General features: G+C 43.2%; 2 protein-coding genes and 1 long non-coding RNA gene across 5 annotated transcripts in view; 1 reads left to right on the top strand and 2 right to left on the bottom strand.

Annotated features, from left to right (window-relative positions):
• Actr8 (actin related protein 8) overlaps positions 1 to 338 on the bottom strand; it is a 17,452-nt gene extending 17,114 nt beyond the window's left edge. For all 3 annotated transcript variants that reach the window (XR_784076.3, XM_010643031.3, XM_033757100.1), the window contains exon 1: positions 119 to 338. Coding sequence is in view for 2 of the 3 variants with exons in the window: in XM_010643031.3 (XP_010641333.1) it covers positions 119 to 241 (123 nt within the window). In the remaining variant the exon portion in view is untranslated. The remainder of the gene's footprint in view (positions 1 to 118) is intronic.
• A 17-nt stretch (positions 339 to 355) lies between these two features.
• LOC104875493 overlaps positions 356 to 13,643 on the top strand; it is a 74,136-nt gene continuing 60,848 nt past the window's right edge. The window contains exon 1 of the long non-coding RNA XR_784080.2: positions 356 to 427. This is a non-coding gene — a long non-coding RNA (uncharacterized LOC104875493). The remainder of the gene's footprint in view (positions 428 to 13,643) is intronic.
• Selenok (selenoprotein K) lies at positions 6,263 to 12,437 on the bottom strand. Its single transcript, XM_019210507.2, has 4 exons — positions 12,332 to 12,437; positions 8,578 to 8,668; positions 7,074 to 7,157; positions 6,263 to 6,353 (listed from the first exon to the last, which is right to left on the bottom strand). Exons 1-4 carry the CDS (start codon positions 12,348 to 12,350, stop codon positions 6,263 to 6,265), a joined length of 285 nt encoding a protein of 94 aa, XP_019066052.1. The 5' UTR covers positions 12,351 to 12,437.

The raw sequence follows: 13,643 nt of genomic DNA, 5'->3' as shown, positions 1-13,643 counted from the left end.
CCAAACCCTTCCGACAGCCGCCTGGCCGCCTCTCCTCAGCAGAGCCCAGCGCCCCGGCCGGCAGCGGGCCCTCACGCTGGGCGCAGGGCCTAATCTAGACCCGCCTACGGCACCCCACCTCCTGCAGTGACTCCGGCACCAAGGCTGGCACGATGGGCCGCTTCACGCCGCGCTGCTCCTTCTCCTTTTCCCCGCCCTTCTCTTTCCCGTTCTCCGCGTCACCCTTCTCGGCCTGGGTCATCGCGGCCACGGACGACCACCAGCCTTTCGCTTCAGTTTCACCACTTCAACCTCCTGCGCGCAGGAGCCACTGAGCAGGCGCAGCCTTCAGACCGGCAGCCCAGAACCAAGATGGTCGCCGCGGCGTCACCCCAGAGGGTTCTGGGAACGCTGGAGGGGCGGGGCTGCGAGCGGAGCTCGTGGTGACGTAAGTGGAAGTTGTGATTCGTTTTGGCTGCGGGGGCCAGCGGGGTAAAACGCAAAGCTTTCCGAGCACTTTTAGTGGGTTAACCTAAAGCTAGCATCTGGTTTCGTGCTCACAGGTGTTCCTTCAGGCTTCCCAGACACTAGTTACTCCTAGTTCTCCTTGTACTTTGTTGGTCATGCCCAGTCCAGCCTCTGATACTGGGGTTTTCTGGGGCTTAGGGCGCCTCTTGACACGTTCATTGGATGACTTTATACAGTTTCATGGCTTTAACTACGAAAACGGTTCCCTAACACATACTGTATTTCCACTGAACCTCTCCCTGAGATCAGGACTGATAACCTACTGCCTATTTGGTATCTCCACTTGAATGTCTAAAACTAGAGCTCTTGCAAACTTAAATATACAGCATGAAACTCTTGATTGCACCCTTCCAAAATGACTCCCACTTTCACCGGGTCAGAAATATCTTTATTTTTTTAATTTTAATTTTTGCTACCAGAGATTGAACTCAGGACCTTGTGCTTTCGAGGCAAGTACCGCCGTGCCACTGAGCTAAATATCATTTTGACTGTTCATTTGCCCTCAGCTTTGATATCCAAACCATCAACAAATTCTTCAGTATCTTAAAATATCTTGAATTCCTCAGCTTCTCCATTCCCGTGCCACCACCTAGCCCAAACCACTGTCGTCTCACCTGAATTAACACCACACCCTCTCAAACTAACTTCCTGCTATACAGTTAAATGCTTTAAAATACACCAACATAAGTACAGTCAGTACTATGTACTCAGCATTCCAATAGTAAAATATTTCCAATGAGTTACTCCAAACAAAAATAAATATCACACCCATGCTTTAAATTCGTGGTTTCTGTCTTACTTTCTTCCTCCCTGGGACAAAATACCCAGTACCCACAAACTTCAGGGAGGAGAGGTTTATTTTGGCTAACGTTTTAGAAGTTTCAGTCCTTCAGTGTTGTGTGGCGTGGCAGAAGGGCCTTGGTGGAGGAAAGCTGCTCACGTCTTAGTAGGAAGCAGAGAGCAAAGGAAAGGAGCTGGAAAGGGAGATGCAGCCTACTGGGTTGCAACCCCGGTGACTCGCTTCTTCCAACAAGCCATCTTTTAATAGCATATCAGCTATAGGTCCCCCATCATCCAGTCGCCTTTCAAAAGCCCCATCTTTGCAGGCATGAGGCTTTGAGGGTGTTGTAGACAGCTAAGATAATTAGAAATATTATAGGCAGTGGGCAGGGCAGGGTATAGAAGATGAGTATGGCCAGGTTTAAAGGAAAAGAACTACACCCACATACTTTCCCTAGGGATGAACAGCAGTGATTGATGTTCTGAACAGGCAGCAGTCACCTGGGTGGGGACAAGACCTTAACCCATCCTTTCCAGGAAAGGTCCCTTCCTGGAAAACCCTTGTTTGGTCCAGGTGGGATTGCTACATGACTTGCTTCCCATTTGATCAATATTATGTAGGCAACTATATTTTGTAATCTTATTGGTTGACTATAGCTTTGTCATGCCTCATACCCACTTTGTGATTTCCCATTGGATCAATATTACCGAAGAGACTATACTTTTTTTGTTTTTGTTTTTTTGTCACTATGTAGTTGAGACTGACCTGAAGCTCACTATGTGGCCCAGGCTGGTCTCAAACTCACAGCAATCCTCCTGCCTTGGCCTCCCGAGTGCTGGGATTACAGGTGTGCTCTACCATGCCCAGTTTATACTTTTAATCTTATTAGTTGACTACAGTTTTGTCCCATCTTCAACCCACTTCATTTCGTGGCTTTGCTCAATAAAACACCCTTGAGAATTGGGGGGGGCATTTTCCCAGATCTCAGACAGGAGCTTTTTTTTTTGGTGGGTACTGGGGATCGAACTCGGGATCTTGCACTTTTGAGACATGTGGCAGAACCACTGAGCTAAATCCCTGGCCCAGACAGCTTTCTTTCTCTCAATAAATTCTTCCTACTCTTAATTTCTATTGTTCCTATAATTCATTCTTCCATTTTAGAGGACTGGAACTTGGCATGTCACACATCTGGGAGGTTGGGAGTTACATTTCCCTTATATTACTTGGAGGTCCATAGATTGTAAGAGCTGACTGAACCAGAGCGACTCCATGTTGAGCAGTAAACGACCTAGAGACTGTCGCTCCCCCCATCCCTTATAGGATAACTAGTGATTAATTGTGAATTGTTAGATAACTGTGTATGGTGGAGACTGATACACAGAGACCCAACATGGATTGCGCCACTCCTTGCATGCCTGTAGTCTGAATGTTCTAAACATTAGAATCTAAGTTGTAAACAGAACAGTGGATGAGCAATCTGCTAATCATTAGTACCTGACAGTCAAGTATGTGCCTGATAACCAATAGGTCAGAACAACCGCTTCTTTACCTTTGTCCTCTTCCCGTAAGTTTTACATGTAAACCCCCTCTTTAGCCCTATATAAAGTGGCCTCTGTCTCTGAGCTAGCCGCCTCTCTGAGCTGCTTGGCTTGGGGAGTGCCGTCTGGCCAGACTAATAAAGGTCTATTTGCCAACTTGCCTGGTGTTCCTTCTTTAGCCCTATATAAAGTGGCCTCTGTCTCTGAGCTAGCCGCCTCTCTGAGCTGCTTGGCTTGGGGAGTGCCGTCTGGCCAGACTAATAAAGGTCTATTTGCCAACTTGCCTGGTGTGTTCCTTCCTGGGTGACTCTCGCTGTCCGACAAGCTCCTGGAGCCTCGCTGAGCTTCTGAGCCCAGCATCGTGGAAGCCTCTTGGCTGTTCACGCTGCAGGAGTAAAAGTGAGACTTAAGTCTTACAAGATCATATGCCCTTTATCAGGGAGACATCCAGATATATAAACCATAACAGTTTCCTTTTGCTCAGGGAACAGAATCTAACTTCTTTCAAGGCCTTACTCAAATCTCTTCCTGCTGTTTCTTATTTTACCTCCAATCACTCTTCCCTTTCCTTAGCATTCCCAGCTAAACCATTTCTTTTTTTTCTCAGATATACCAAGCCAGCTATACTTAGTTTCTTCTTCTCTTCCCCACACTGGGTTGTTGCACTTGCTGTTTCTTTCAACTTGGCCGCTGCTCTTCCCTGAGCTGGCTCATCTTGTCCTGTATAGTACGTACCAACTCAAATGTCACCTTGGGCCTTCCCCAGTTTTCTTATCTTGTTTCCTTTGAAGCATGCGACATTAGTTTGTAATGATCTTGCCGGTGCACCATCTCCTAGGCTAGAATGTAAGGTCCGTGACAAGACTTAGCCGTGTTTGCCAGTTACCTTCAGCACATAGTAAGGCCCCAACAGATGTTTCTAAAATTTATTTTTGCTGAGTAAAGGGCTCTCTGAGGAAGGGATTTAATACCTATTTTACAAGTGAAGGAACTAGGATAAAAATGACTTAATTGTCTCAAGATTATAAGCAACTGAGTAGCCAAGACTAGATTTGAACACAAGCTACTTTAAGGGGATTAAATGTGTAAAAATGTCAGATAGAACTGAGTGGTCAATAAACTACACATCCTCATTTCCTGACAAATGGGAGGAAAATAAATATATATAGATGTATAATCTTTAAACATCTGGTTTCAGAGTCTTACATACTGGAAGAATTATCTGTATTATTTTTCCTATAGATATTTCAGTTCCGATTGCTCAAAGGCTTCAGATAAGGATAAAAGTCCTATCTCATACAGCTTTCCGTTCTAGTGAAAAATGTTAAAAGTTGACAGCATTCAGATGGGGTTTAAAACCAAGAGGCAGGACCTAAGCCATGGTGTAGAATTCAGATCTGTCAAGATAGTGATACTGTGTGCCCTGGATCTGAAAGATAAGATTCCCGATTCTTGTGTACAGTGAGCAAAGAACTGCAGGTGTACACCCGACGCTAAAAGAAAAAGCAACTACATTTGTTGAATTTAAAGGGAAAGTGTGCTCATGGCGGCCAGGCCTGTACCAACAGAACTAAAAGGTGGCGTGGGCAAGCAAGTGGTGCTAGAACAGCAGGGGAATAGAAGAGCCAAGATAAATCACTTTTGCCTTTAAAAGGCACCTCTCATTGGACCACTCTGGATGTGAACGACAGGGTGCTTGCTGAGTCATCTCAGGGGCACCTCGGACAGACTCTCCCAGAATTCAGTTTTAATCACATGCGCGACATGGAGTCCCCTCGTATGAACCTTTAACAGAGTTCCAGGGGGAAAAGGTCACCGAAGTTCGTGCCACAGGATCCAACATGAATACGCTCTGGCCTGAAGCTTCAGAGATTCCCTGCGTTTTTCATGTTCTTCCTTCTGCTTCTCTTAGGACAAGAGAAGGATTGGCCCTTGGGGTTGCTCAGTCAGTGGACCGCGGGGCAGTGGCCCTCCAGCCCCAGATTTGCTTCCCGTACTAACAGCACTTCTGTTGGGCACTTTGAGGCCACTGGGACAAAATACCTGACACCACTTACCTTGGAAAGAGGCTTATTTTGTTTGGTTCACGGTTTCAGTGGGGTTGTGTTCGTGCATGGTTGGCTGGCTCCAGAGCAGAACAGTATGGTGGAAAGGCATGGAGGGAAGCCGCTCAACCCATGGCATCCAAGAAGCTCAGAAAGAGAGGAATAGGATACCAGAGTGCATTCTTCCATTTTCCACATTTCAGTCTTCCTCCAACCAGGCTCCACCTCCTAATATAGCACATAAACTATGGATTCATCCAGGGATGAGTTCAGTCCGATGATCCAGTCATCCTTTAACAGCTCCACCTCTGAACATGTGAGACTTTTGTGGGGATGTTTTTGGATGTAAACCATAACTAAGCACTAGTAAGTGGACTTAGCACATCTTCACTATGAAGCTCAGTTTTCCTCAGCTGTACTTTATACATATCCTATTAATTATATTTGTGTATTAGATTCATGAGATAAACATATTAAAGATAAAAATTGTTAGTCATGGTCGTGCACGCCTGTAATCCCAGCACTCTGGGAGGCTGAGGCAGGAGGATCACAACTTTAAGTCCAGCCTGGACAACCTAGCAACAAAGGAGATCCTGTCTCAACATGAAAACTAAAAAGAGCTGGGGATGTAGTTCAGTGCAAAGGCCCCAGGTTCAATCCCCAGTACCACAATAAACACATTCATTGAAGAACACAGATATATGCATACTACTGAAATATAGCAATTTATTTATAAATGAGAACAAAGGAACAATGCACACTGCTTCAGAAGTTGAAAAAAGGGGACACCAATAGTACTAAACACACAGCCTTTTATTTATTTTCTCCAGGGTCAGAGCTTCTGTGATTTAATTATATAAAGAAGAAGGGTCAGTATGCAACCTAAAAATATTTATTAACATTATATCAATACTTTAATCAACTATACAAAAACAACCATGAGACACACATTGCATTTATAGAACTGCATTATCAGTCAGGCCAGATCTCTGCAGAGAGTTCCCAGCGTGACCTCATTGACCTGTGAGAACACAGAGCAATCCCCGTGGAGACATACACATTCATCTACTCGTCCAGAGCTCCACTTTCTGATGGTTTCCTTCTGCCAGGAATGTGCATGTCTAGTTGTCTGCTTCTTACAGCAGACATTTACCTAAAAGACAAGGTTGGGATGAGTTGTTAAGTGGGACCTATCTGAAAAGCCCAACCCGTTACATGTTCTAAAACTTTTCTAAAATGATATTTTGATGAAATCAAAGAATTTTTCAAGGATTAAGATATCAATATTTTCCCACAGAATTACGTTGGAATAATAACAAACTTTTTGGCAATTACTGTTTTTCCAAAGAAAAATTACTAAAGTAAAACCCTACCAGATTTCAGATTTCAAGTTACCTTCCTCATCCGCCACCCATGGGAGGAGGACTGGGACCTTGAAGATGGTTGATTCGACCCATTCTCCGGGGAGGGTTTCCTGGTGGCCTAAGAAAAGATAAAATATTACTGTTTGTTTTTGAGATAAGGTTTTGTTTTGTAGTTCAGGCTGGCCTCAAACTGCTGAGATCCTCCTGCCTCAGCCTCCCAAGTGACACAGCCGCCTTCAGTATATCCACTGTTTCATAGATAAAACTTCAATGGATTTCTTCAAACTACTCAGTAACTACGTAATCCTAAAAAGATTCTTTAAGAACTGCCACTTCGGCCAGGACTCAAAAATATAAGCACTTATAGGAATCAGACCTATCATGCATGTGAGGAAAATGAACCAAGCAAGGACTAGGGCTAGGCACCTTCTCTAAGGGCCAGGAGGAAAAGCAGCTGCAGCTAATTCCCACCATGTGGAAACACAAGCCTAGCCCAGTGTTACTTGATCTTCATGATCTGCTGAGTTTTTCATCAGCAGCTAGAAATGCAGACTGTAAAATTAAAATCTCTAGATTTTAATAAGGACCATCTGTTTTCCTCCTTTAATTTAGACTTTTCCATAGGATATTCAATGTAGATTTTAGCTTTGCCAGATTAACTTTATCAAATCAGAGGTAACTTCGCTTTTAATTTACAGTAACCCATTCATTTTTTATAAAATGGGATTCAAACTGCTAATTTATAAAAGCGTAATTCTACCTATTCTGTAAACATCAAATGTAATTGTGACACACAAAGGGGTAAACAACTATTATCCAGAAAAAAGAAAAGATGTACCCTCTCCCATCATCGTATCTGGAATCAGATGAGTTTCTGTAGCCTCTTCCTTTTTTCACATCTTGCTGGAGCAGAGTTTTGAAACTGAAACAAGGAACAAAAATAGATCGCGCCAGGGATGTCACTCAGTGGCACCGCACCTGCCTGGCAAGTGCAAGGTCCTGAGTTCGATTCCCAGCACCGGGAAAAAAAATGAGATATCACTTTTGCCAATATTATAAAATGTATTTCCATAGTCTTAACTGGAAATATGGTTTTATCATCTCTATGAAAGGATGATTAAATTTACTCAGGAGCTCCCCATTTTGAGTAGCTGGCTGGATGACACTACCTAGTTTAAGCATCTGTCTAACAAACTGTTCCTTCTATTCCTTTTCCGCTAATAATTTCCTTAGGCAGAACATGAGAGCAGAGTTCTCCAGTTCTTCCACCATTCAGAACCCACTGTGAGGTCCCAGAGTTTTTTTTTTTTTACAGTACCCCACATGCCTTCCTCTTGGATTTCCCCTGCTACAGGCTACCTAACCTTACCTTGGGGAGTGAGGGGCTGAAGGAGGTAGGGCATAGAAACGGGGCTTCTGGGAATCCACTGAAATGGAATTTTCTTTATTTGTGGAACAGGAGGACTTAAGTAAGATAAAGTAGTAAATAATATGGAATAGTTGAAATTTGGAAAACACTGTAAGTTTTGTGCTTAACTTAGGGCCCTCTCTTGTCCCCAGCTATATTTTTTTATGGGACCATGTCTTTCATTTTACATTCTGCTCTGTTTAATTTATGCTCTGCATAGCCATAAAATTAAGCTCTCTAAACGATATCTACAAGCAAATGAAGAGCACAGTGTGATACTCAGACTTCTATGCCATTTTTCATCTGGTTTCCTCCATGTGGTGACTTCCTCTGATATCCATTCCCCTTCTATGAAGGTGTCACCACTGATGTCACAGTCAGGGAAGGGACAGTTTCCCACCTCTTTGTTTCCCTATCAGACATTCAAATATACACTCAAGATCAGTAAAACTTGTCAGCAGTTAATTTTTACAAAATGAACAGCATATGAAAAGCCAAAGATACATTTAGTTCACAATCACTTGAAATTGTGGGGACGTTTAATTTTGGGGGGCTGTGTATCAATTTTAACTCTTCATTCCAAAAATTACTTAGTTAGACATGGTCAAGCTTACCAACCCAACTAACTTACCTTCACAACTGTAAGTTGTTTGGTAGTAGCAGCTTTAACATTACACAAGTATTAATTTCTCTTTGTAAAGCTATTTTTTAAATTAAACTGCTTCAGGAAAGCTAAGTTTGGGATATCTTTTTTTTTTTCTTTTTTGTGGTACCAGGGCTCGAACTCAGGACCTTGTGCTTGCAAGGCAGGCACAGCACCCCTGAGCTAAATCCCCAGCCGAGTTTGGAATATCTTAAGATACCCAACATAATATATCTAATGTACTTCTGTCACCCTAAACACCAGGACAATTAAGAGCACTACTATACTTACAACAAAACCACAAACTCAGCTATTCCCCAGAAGAAATCTGTTATTAGTGATAGTCTCCACGGGGACTGACTCCGACTGTCCAACACTTGTCCTATGGACAATAAAGAAAGAGTGTTACAAATCCCTAACCCAAAAGGCATTATGTTTAACTAATTAGGTAACAGTGATACACTCAGCCATTGAGCCAGTCAATGCAAGAAGCCCACAGTGGGTGCATCATTCTAAGGAGCACTGAAAAGGAAGTGAGGTGCCATGATTTAAGGGCCATCTCTTTAACACGACAAATGCTTACTGACTCTGATATGTACGTCCAGTGGGTGACTTCCATCTATCCAAGTATTTTTCTTCCTTTTTCATTGGTAAAATACATTTAATCAAACATTTTGGTGGTAAAACCTATATAACATAAAATTTACCATTTTAACCATTTTTAAAGTAGAGCTGTGCGGCATTAAGTACATCCTCCTTCCCACTGTTGTGCAGTGGTCACCACTGCCACCCCCGAAACTTCATCTTCCCCACCTGAAAATCTACTCCCATTAAACTCTGACTCTTCATTACCCTCCGCCTCAGCCTTTGCAGAGAAGCATCCTATTTTTTGACTATGAATTTTTTTTTTTTTGGTACCGGGGATCGAACTCGGGTCCTTGCGCTTGCGAGGCAGGCCACTGAACCACTGAGCTAAATCCCCGGCCCTTGACTATGAATTTAACTCCTTCAGACACCTCATGTAAGAGGTACCCCTACTTATTTATTATACAGGAAGGCATAAAAGTTGCACATACATGTGAAAACCAAGAAAAAGAAAGTGAGGGATAGTCATTTGACAGTGTAGAACAAACAGGTCCGGCTACAGGCTGACAATTGTTATCACCAAAGCTAAGACACAGTCAAGGTCACCAACGATAAAATGTCTTGTCTCTTGTGCCCACCTTATTTCACTTAGCACAGCATTTTCACGGTTCATCTACCATTTGTAAAAAAAAAAACAACTTTCCTCTTTAAAGATTGAATAATACTCCATTGGATGTATATACATTTTTGTCTGTCCATGCATCTGTTGATGAACACAGGTTGCTTACTGTGAATCATGCTATAGTACTATGAACATGGGCATATATATAATTATCTGTTTATACAAGTATTTTGAAGAAACAAGTAGGTTGGGTGGATATCAATCACTTCCTAAATGGTTCAGATTCAGCATGTTTTTTTTTTCTCTTGCACGATCTCTTATCTATATAAAAAGATTTTATGCATACAATCATAAGTCTTGAGGATGAGTTATTGTGATCAATTCACTATAAATCAAAGCATCTCTAGGTTTCATTGTGATCAATTCACTATAAATCAAAGCATCTCTAGGTTTCAAGTGCTGAAGACAATATGGCTTGTCCCAAGGCCAGGATTTAGCTCAGTGGTTCCGCCACCAGCCTTGCAAGCCGCAAGGTTCCAAGTTCGATACCAAGTATTTAAAAAAAAAAAAAATTGACAGGGGAATATGGCTTGTGTACTTCCTTAAAAATGACCACTATTTTCTGTAACAGGATGCTCTTGATTATAATAATAGCTTAACCCTAAGCAAAACCGGACCTATTTTTTTTCTCAAACCACTTTATTAGTGGCTATTACCTAAAAAGTCAGTTTCAGCCTTGCAATCAAGAGGTCAGAATATTGTGAGAGAAGAACAGCTGTTAAACCAGCTACTTCATCTCTCCGTGAGCTTTACTCTCCTCATCTACCAGGGTTTGCTTTTCCTTTTCATGACCAGCTTTCTTCCAGGCTGATCCATTTGGGTCTAAGCTCTCACTGATGCGGGGAACAAAGAAAGGCTAAAGAGTCAGAGAGTAGGTACAGGCTTGGTTGTGCCTCTCATTAGCTGTGCTTTGTGGGCTCACGTCACATTTTCTTTCTCTGAGAAAAAATATTTCAAGGCTAGTCATTGTATGGATTGTATTCCCCCTTGGTACCAGGGATCGAACTCTGGCCCTCATGCTTTCGAGGGAGGTGGTAGAACCACGGAACTAAATCCCCAGCCCTGTATAGAATTTTTGAAAAGAAAATAAGTCACCTGACAGAAGTGTTTTGTCAGTTATGAAGTACAGTACTGATAAATGCATTCCTTGTACAAAGATTGATCTAATCTGATCTCATTCATTTTGAGTGTAAAGAAACTTTTATATGCCTGATCATGATCTTATCTTGCTGTTTACACTTTACAGAGGGAGAAAAGCTTTCACAAGGCAGAACCCTTTGTCCCTCTGCAACTCCAGAAGGAAAAGCTTAAATGAAGCTGCATTTCTCAACAGAAATGAGATAAAAGGCACTGGTATTTATGCCTATCGAACAGGATGTTGTTAATACATTAAGACACTCAACAAATATAAGGAATTATTTGATAATGGATTAATAGATGCTACCAGCATTAATCACAAAGAATATAAAACAAACTAAAGTCTGTAAGAGCTCAAAACTGCAAGGGCCTAAATGAAATCTTGATGCCTTCCTTTACCATTCATCAGCGTACTTACTTCAAAAATCTTTAAGTGGGTAGTGAGAACATTTCGGAAATAAACAACAACAAACAAAACACAACAAAACTCCGAAACCACAAAGGGTAAGCAGCCAGAAGACTTCTCCCCATCTTAATCTGCTCTACACGATCCTCTAGACATAAGCGGATGACTCAGATAGAACCACTACCTCCTCCCAAAGCCCCAAGGAGTCTCCACAACTGCATACAGGAATTTCACCCAAGTCAAACAGGTGTGCAGATGCTTCTGGCGCTTATCATAACCAGCTACACTGCCTTTTCTTCGCAGTCATTTTCTTTGTGAAGTCACGGAATTCTCTGATTTTTCTATTCCAGTAATAATTTAGTACACCTATATGGACTGGTGCTTCTTCCCGAGCTCAGTGAAATCTGGGCAAAAAGCTGTGTGTGACTAGTCACACTCTTGGAGGGACAGCCTATCCTGATTTTATCTAATTATCAACCTAGTTCAGATATTTTGTTTTTGATTTCTGGATTTTACTTGTTGTGGAAAGAGGCAATGTAGCTTGAGAAGGTGGCCTCCGATGACAGCCTTGCTGGGGTCGAATTCGAACTCAGCCATTAAACTACCTTTGCCAGCCGGGCATGGTGGCGCACGCCTGTAATCCCAGCACTCGGGAGGCTGAGGCAGGAGGTTCGCTGTGAGTTCGAGACCAGCCTGGGCTACATAGTGAGTTCCAGGTCAGTCTCAACTACATAGTGAGACCCTGTCTCAAAAAAACAAAAAACAAAAACAAACTACCTTTGCGATCCTGGGCAGGTTATCTTATCTGCGCTTCAATTTCCACCCGTAAAAGTAAAATACCACCTGACCAGGTCTTCTGTTAGAAAGATTAATAAGCACAGGACACTGTAACAATCCCCAAGGCAAACGCTAGAGTACCGGATAAAAATTGTTGTCATATCTAGGTGAGGATACCAATGAGAGGAAAGACTTCGGCAAATTCACAATCAGCAGTTAGCTGTACCGGGGGAAGCCGCCGGGCTCCCAGAACTCATCGTGGGGCCCGCAGGACTCCGCGCGGTGTTCACCAAAGGGACCCCCGCCCCGGACCGCCGGAATCTATCAGCTGACACGCCCGGCTTCGCATCCGGCTCCGCGCGGCCACTAGGCGCTAAAGTCCCGGGCCCAGCTAACGAGGAGGGAAGAATCCCGGGGTCCAGACTTCTAGGCCAGTGGTCGTCCCCACAGCAACTCACCATTCGAGATGTAAACCATCTTGCCTCCCTTCTGGTTCCGGACCTACAAAGATGCCAGGTCTCTTAGGTGTCTGTATCTCCCCTTGTTCCCGCCCCTTTAACGTCATAAGCCAGGATTGGACAGAACTGTTACAAGAGGAGGGATGTGGGGAAAGCTCATTGGCTATTAGGGAGATATATATATATATATATACACACATACCCGACAGCTTTTGCTTCCTACGTAGGCAACTTCCGGTGAAGTGGAGGCTGTGGAGGCGACCGGAGGTGACGCTTAGCTTTATCCTGCCGGCGCATCATTTCCTGAATTGTCTCAGGTTTGAGCGAGGAGCGTTCCTGTGCACCGCCACGGGAGAAGCCTCTATTTAGCTGCTAGGCACTGGGTCGGGTAGGCAAAGCTGCGGTGTGTGGAGTGTACTGAAGAACCTCGGCAGGAATAAAGTCCACAGGGCTTTACTGACGTGTTGATTCTTGAGGGTGTGGCGGTGTGAGGTTTGGGGTTTGTGGGAGGGTTGTGACCTCCGTAAAGAACTGAATTGTCACGCCTTCGTGACAGGCCTCCTAGATATATCCATTCTCTTTTAAATAAGTATTTCTGTTCTGTTCGCCAGAAGTGAAAGCATCCGTGAAAAATAATTTCAGCTGGAGCATGACACCTTTCTCAGTTTCTTGGTGGCCACTACTTGTCAGCATCGTGGAGGTGACAAGTGCGTTAGAAGACATGTCTTGGGCATTCACTGAATGTGACCCACGTTCTTGGCTGTTCCAGCCACTGAGTTCTTTCTCTTCCTTAAGCATGGCAAATTTCCTTCCTGTCTCAAGGCCTTTGTTCTGTGCTTGGTTCTTTCCGTGTAGGGTCCTAATGATTGATTCCTGTTTTTTTCAGTTCTCAAGCCATATCATCTGCTTGGGAATGGACCTACTACCTTCTCGAAAAGGAAAATTACATTTTGGAAATAATACTTTAGTGACGTTCATATTGTGTGCTCTTACAGTTAGCACTAACAAAGATTGAATTTCACGTTGTTTGAGGAAAAGAACATCTTTCTCCCCAAAATACATAATGGGACAAGACAACAACATTCACCTCATTTGAAATTTCTTGCGGAACAAAGAGGATAACTTTTGCAAAAATACTGGAGGGAGAGATCATTCGTTAATTTTTCCCAAGCACCTTTCTTAACCTGCAGCGCCACCTCCCTTGCTCACGTGCTCTACTCAGTTGCCTTCTAACTGAAATCCCAGATTCCATCTTTACTGTCCTTAAACAGTTTTTTAACCTGCAGCAAGAATTATCTGAAAATGGAGTGCT

Source organism: Fukomys damarensis, unplaced genomic scaffold, assembly GCF_012274545.1.
Source record: "Fukomys damarensis isolate Sample0158 unplaced genomic scaffold, DMR_v1.0_HiC HiC_scaffold_28, whole genome shotgun sequence".
NCBI lineage: Eukaryota > Metazoa > Chordata > Mammalia > Rodentia > Bathyergidae > Fukomys > Fukomys damarensis.
The sequence above is the reverse complement of the archived record's forward strand: the minus strand, read 5'-3'. Positions and strand labels throughout refer to the sequence as shown.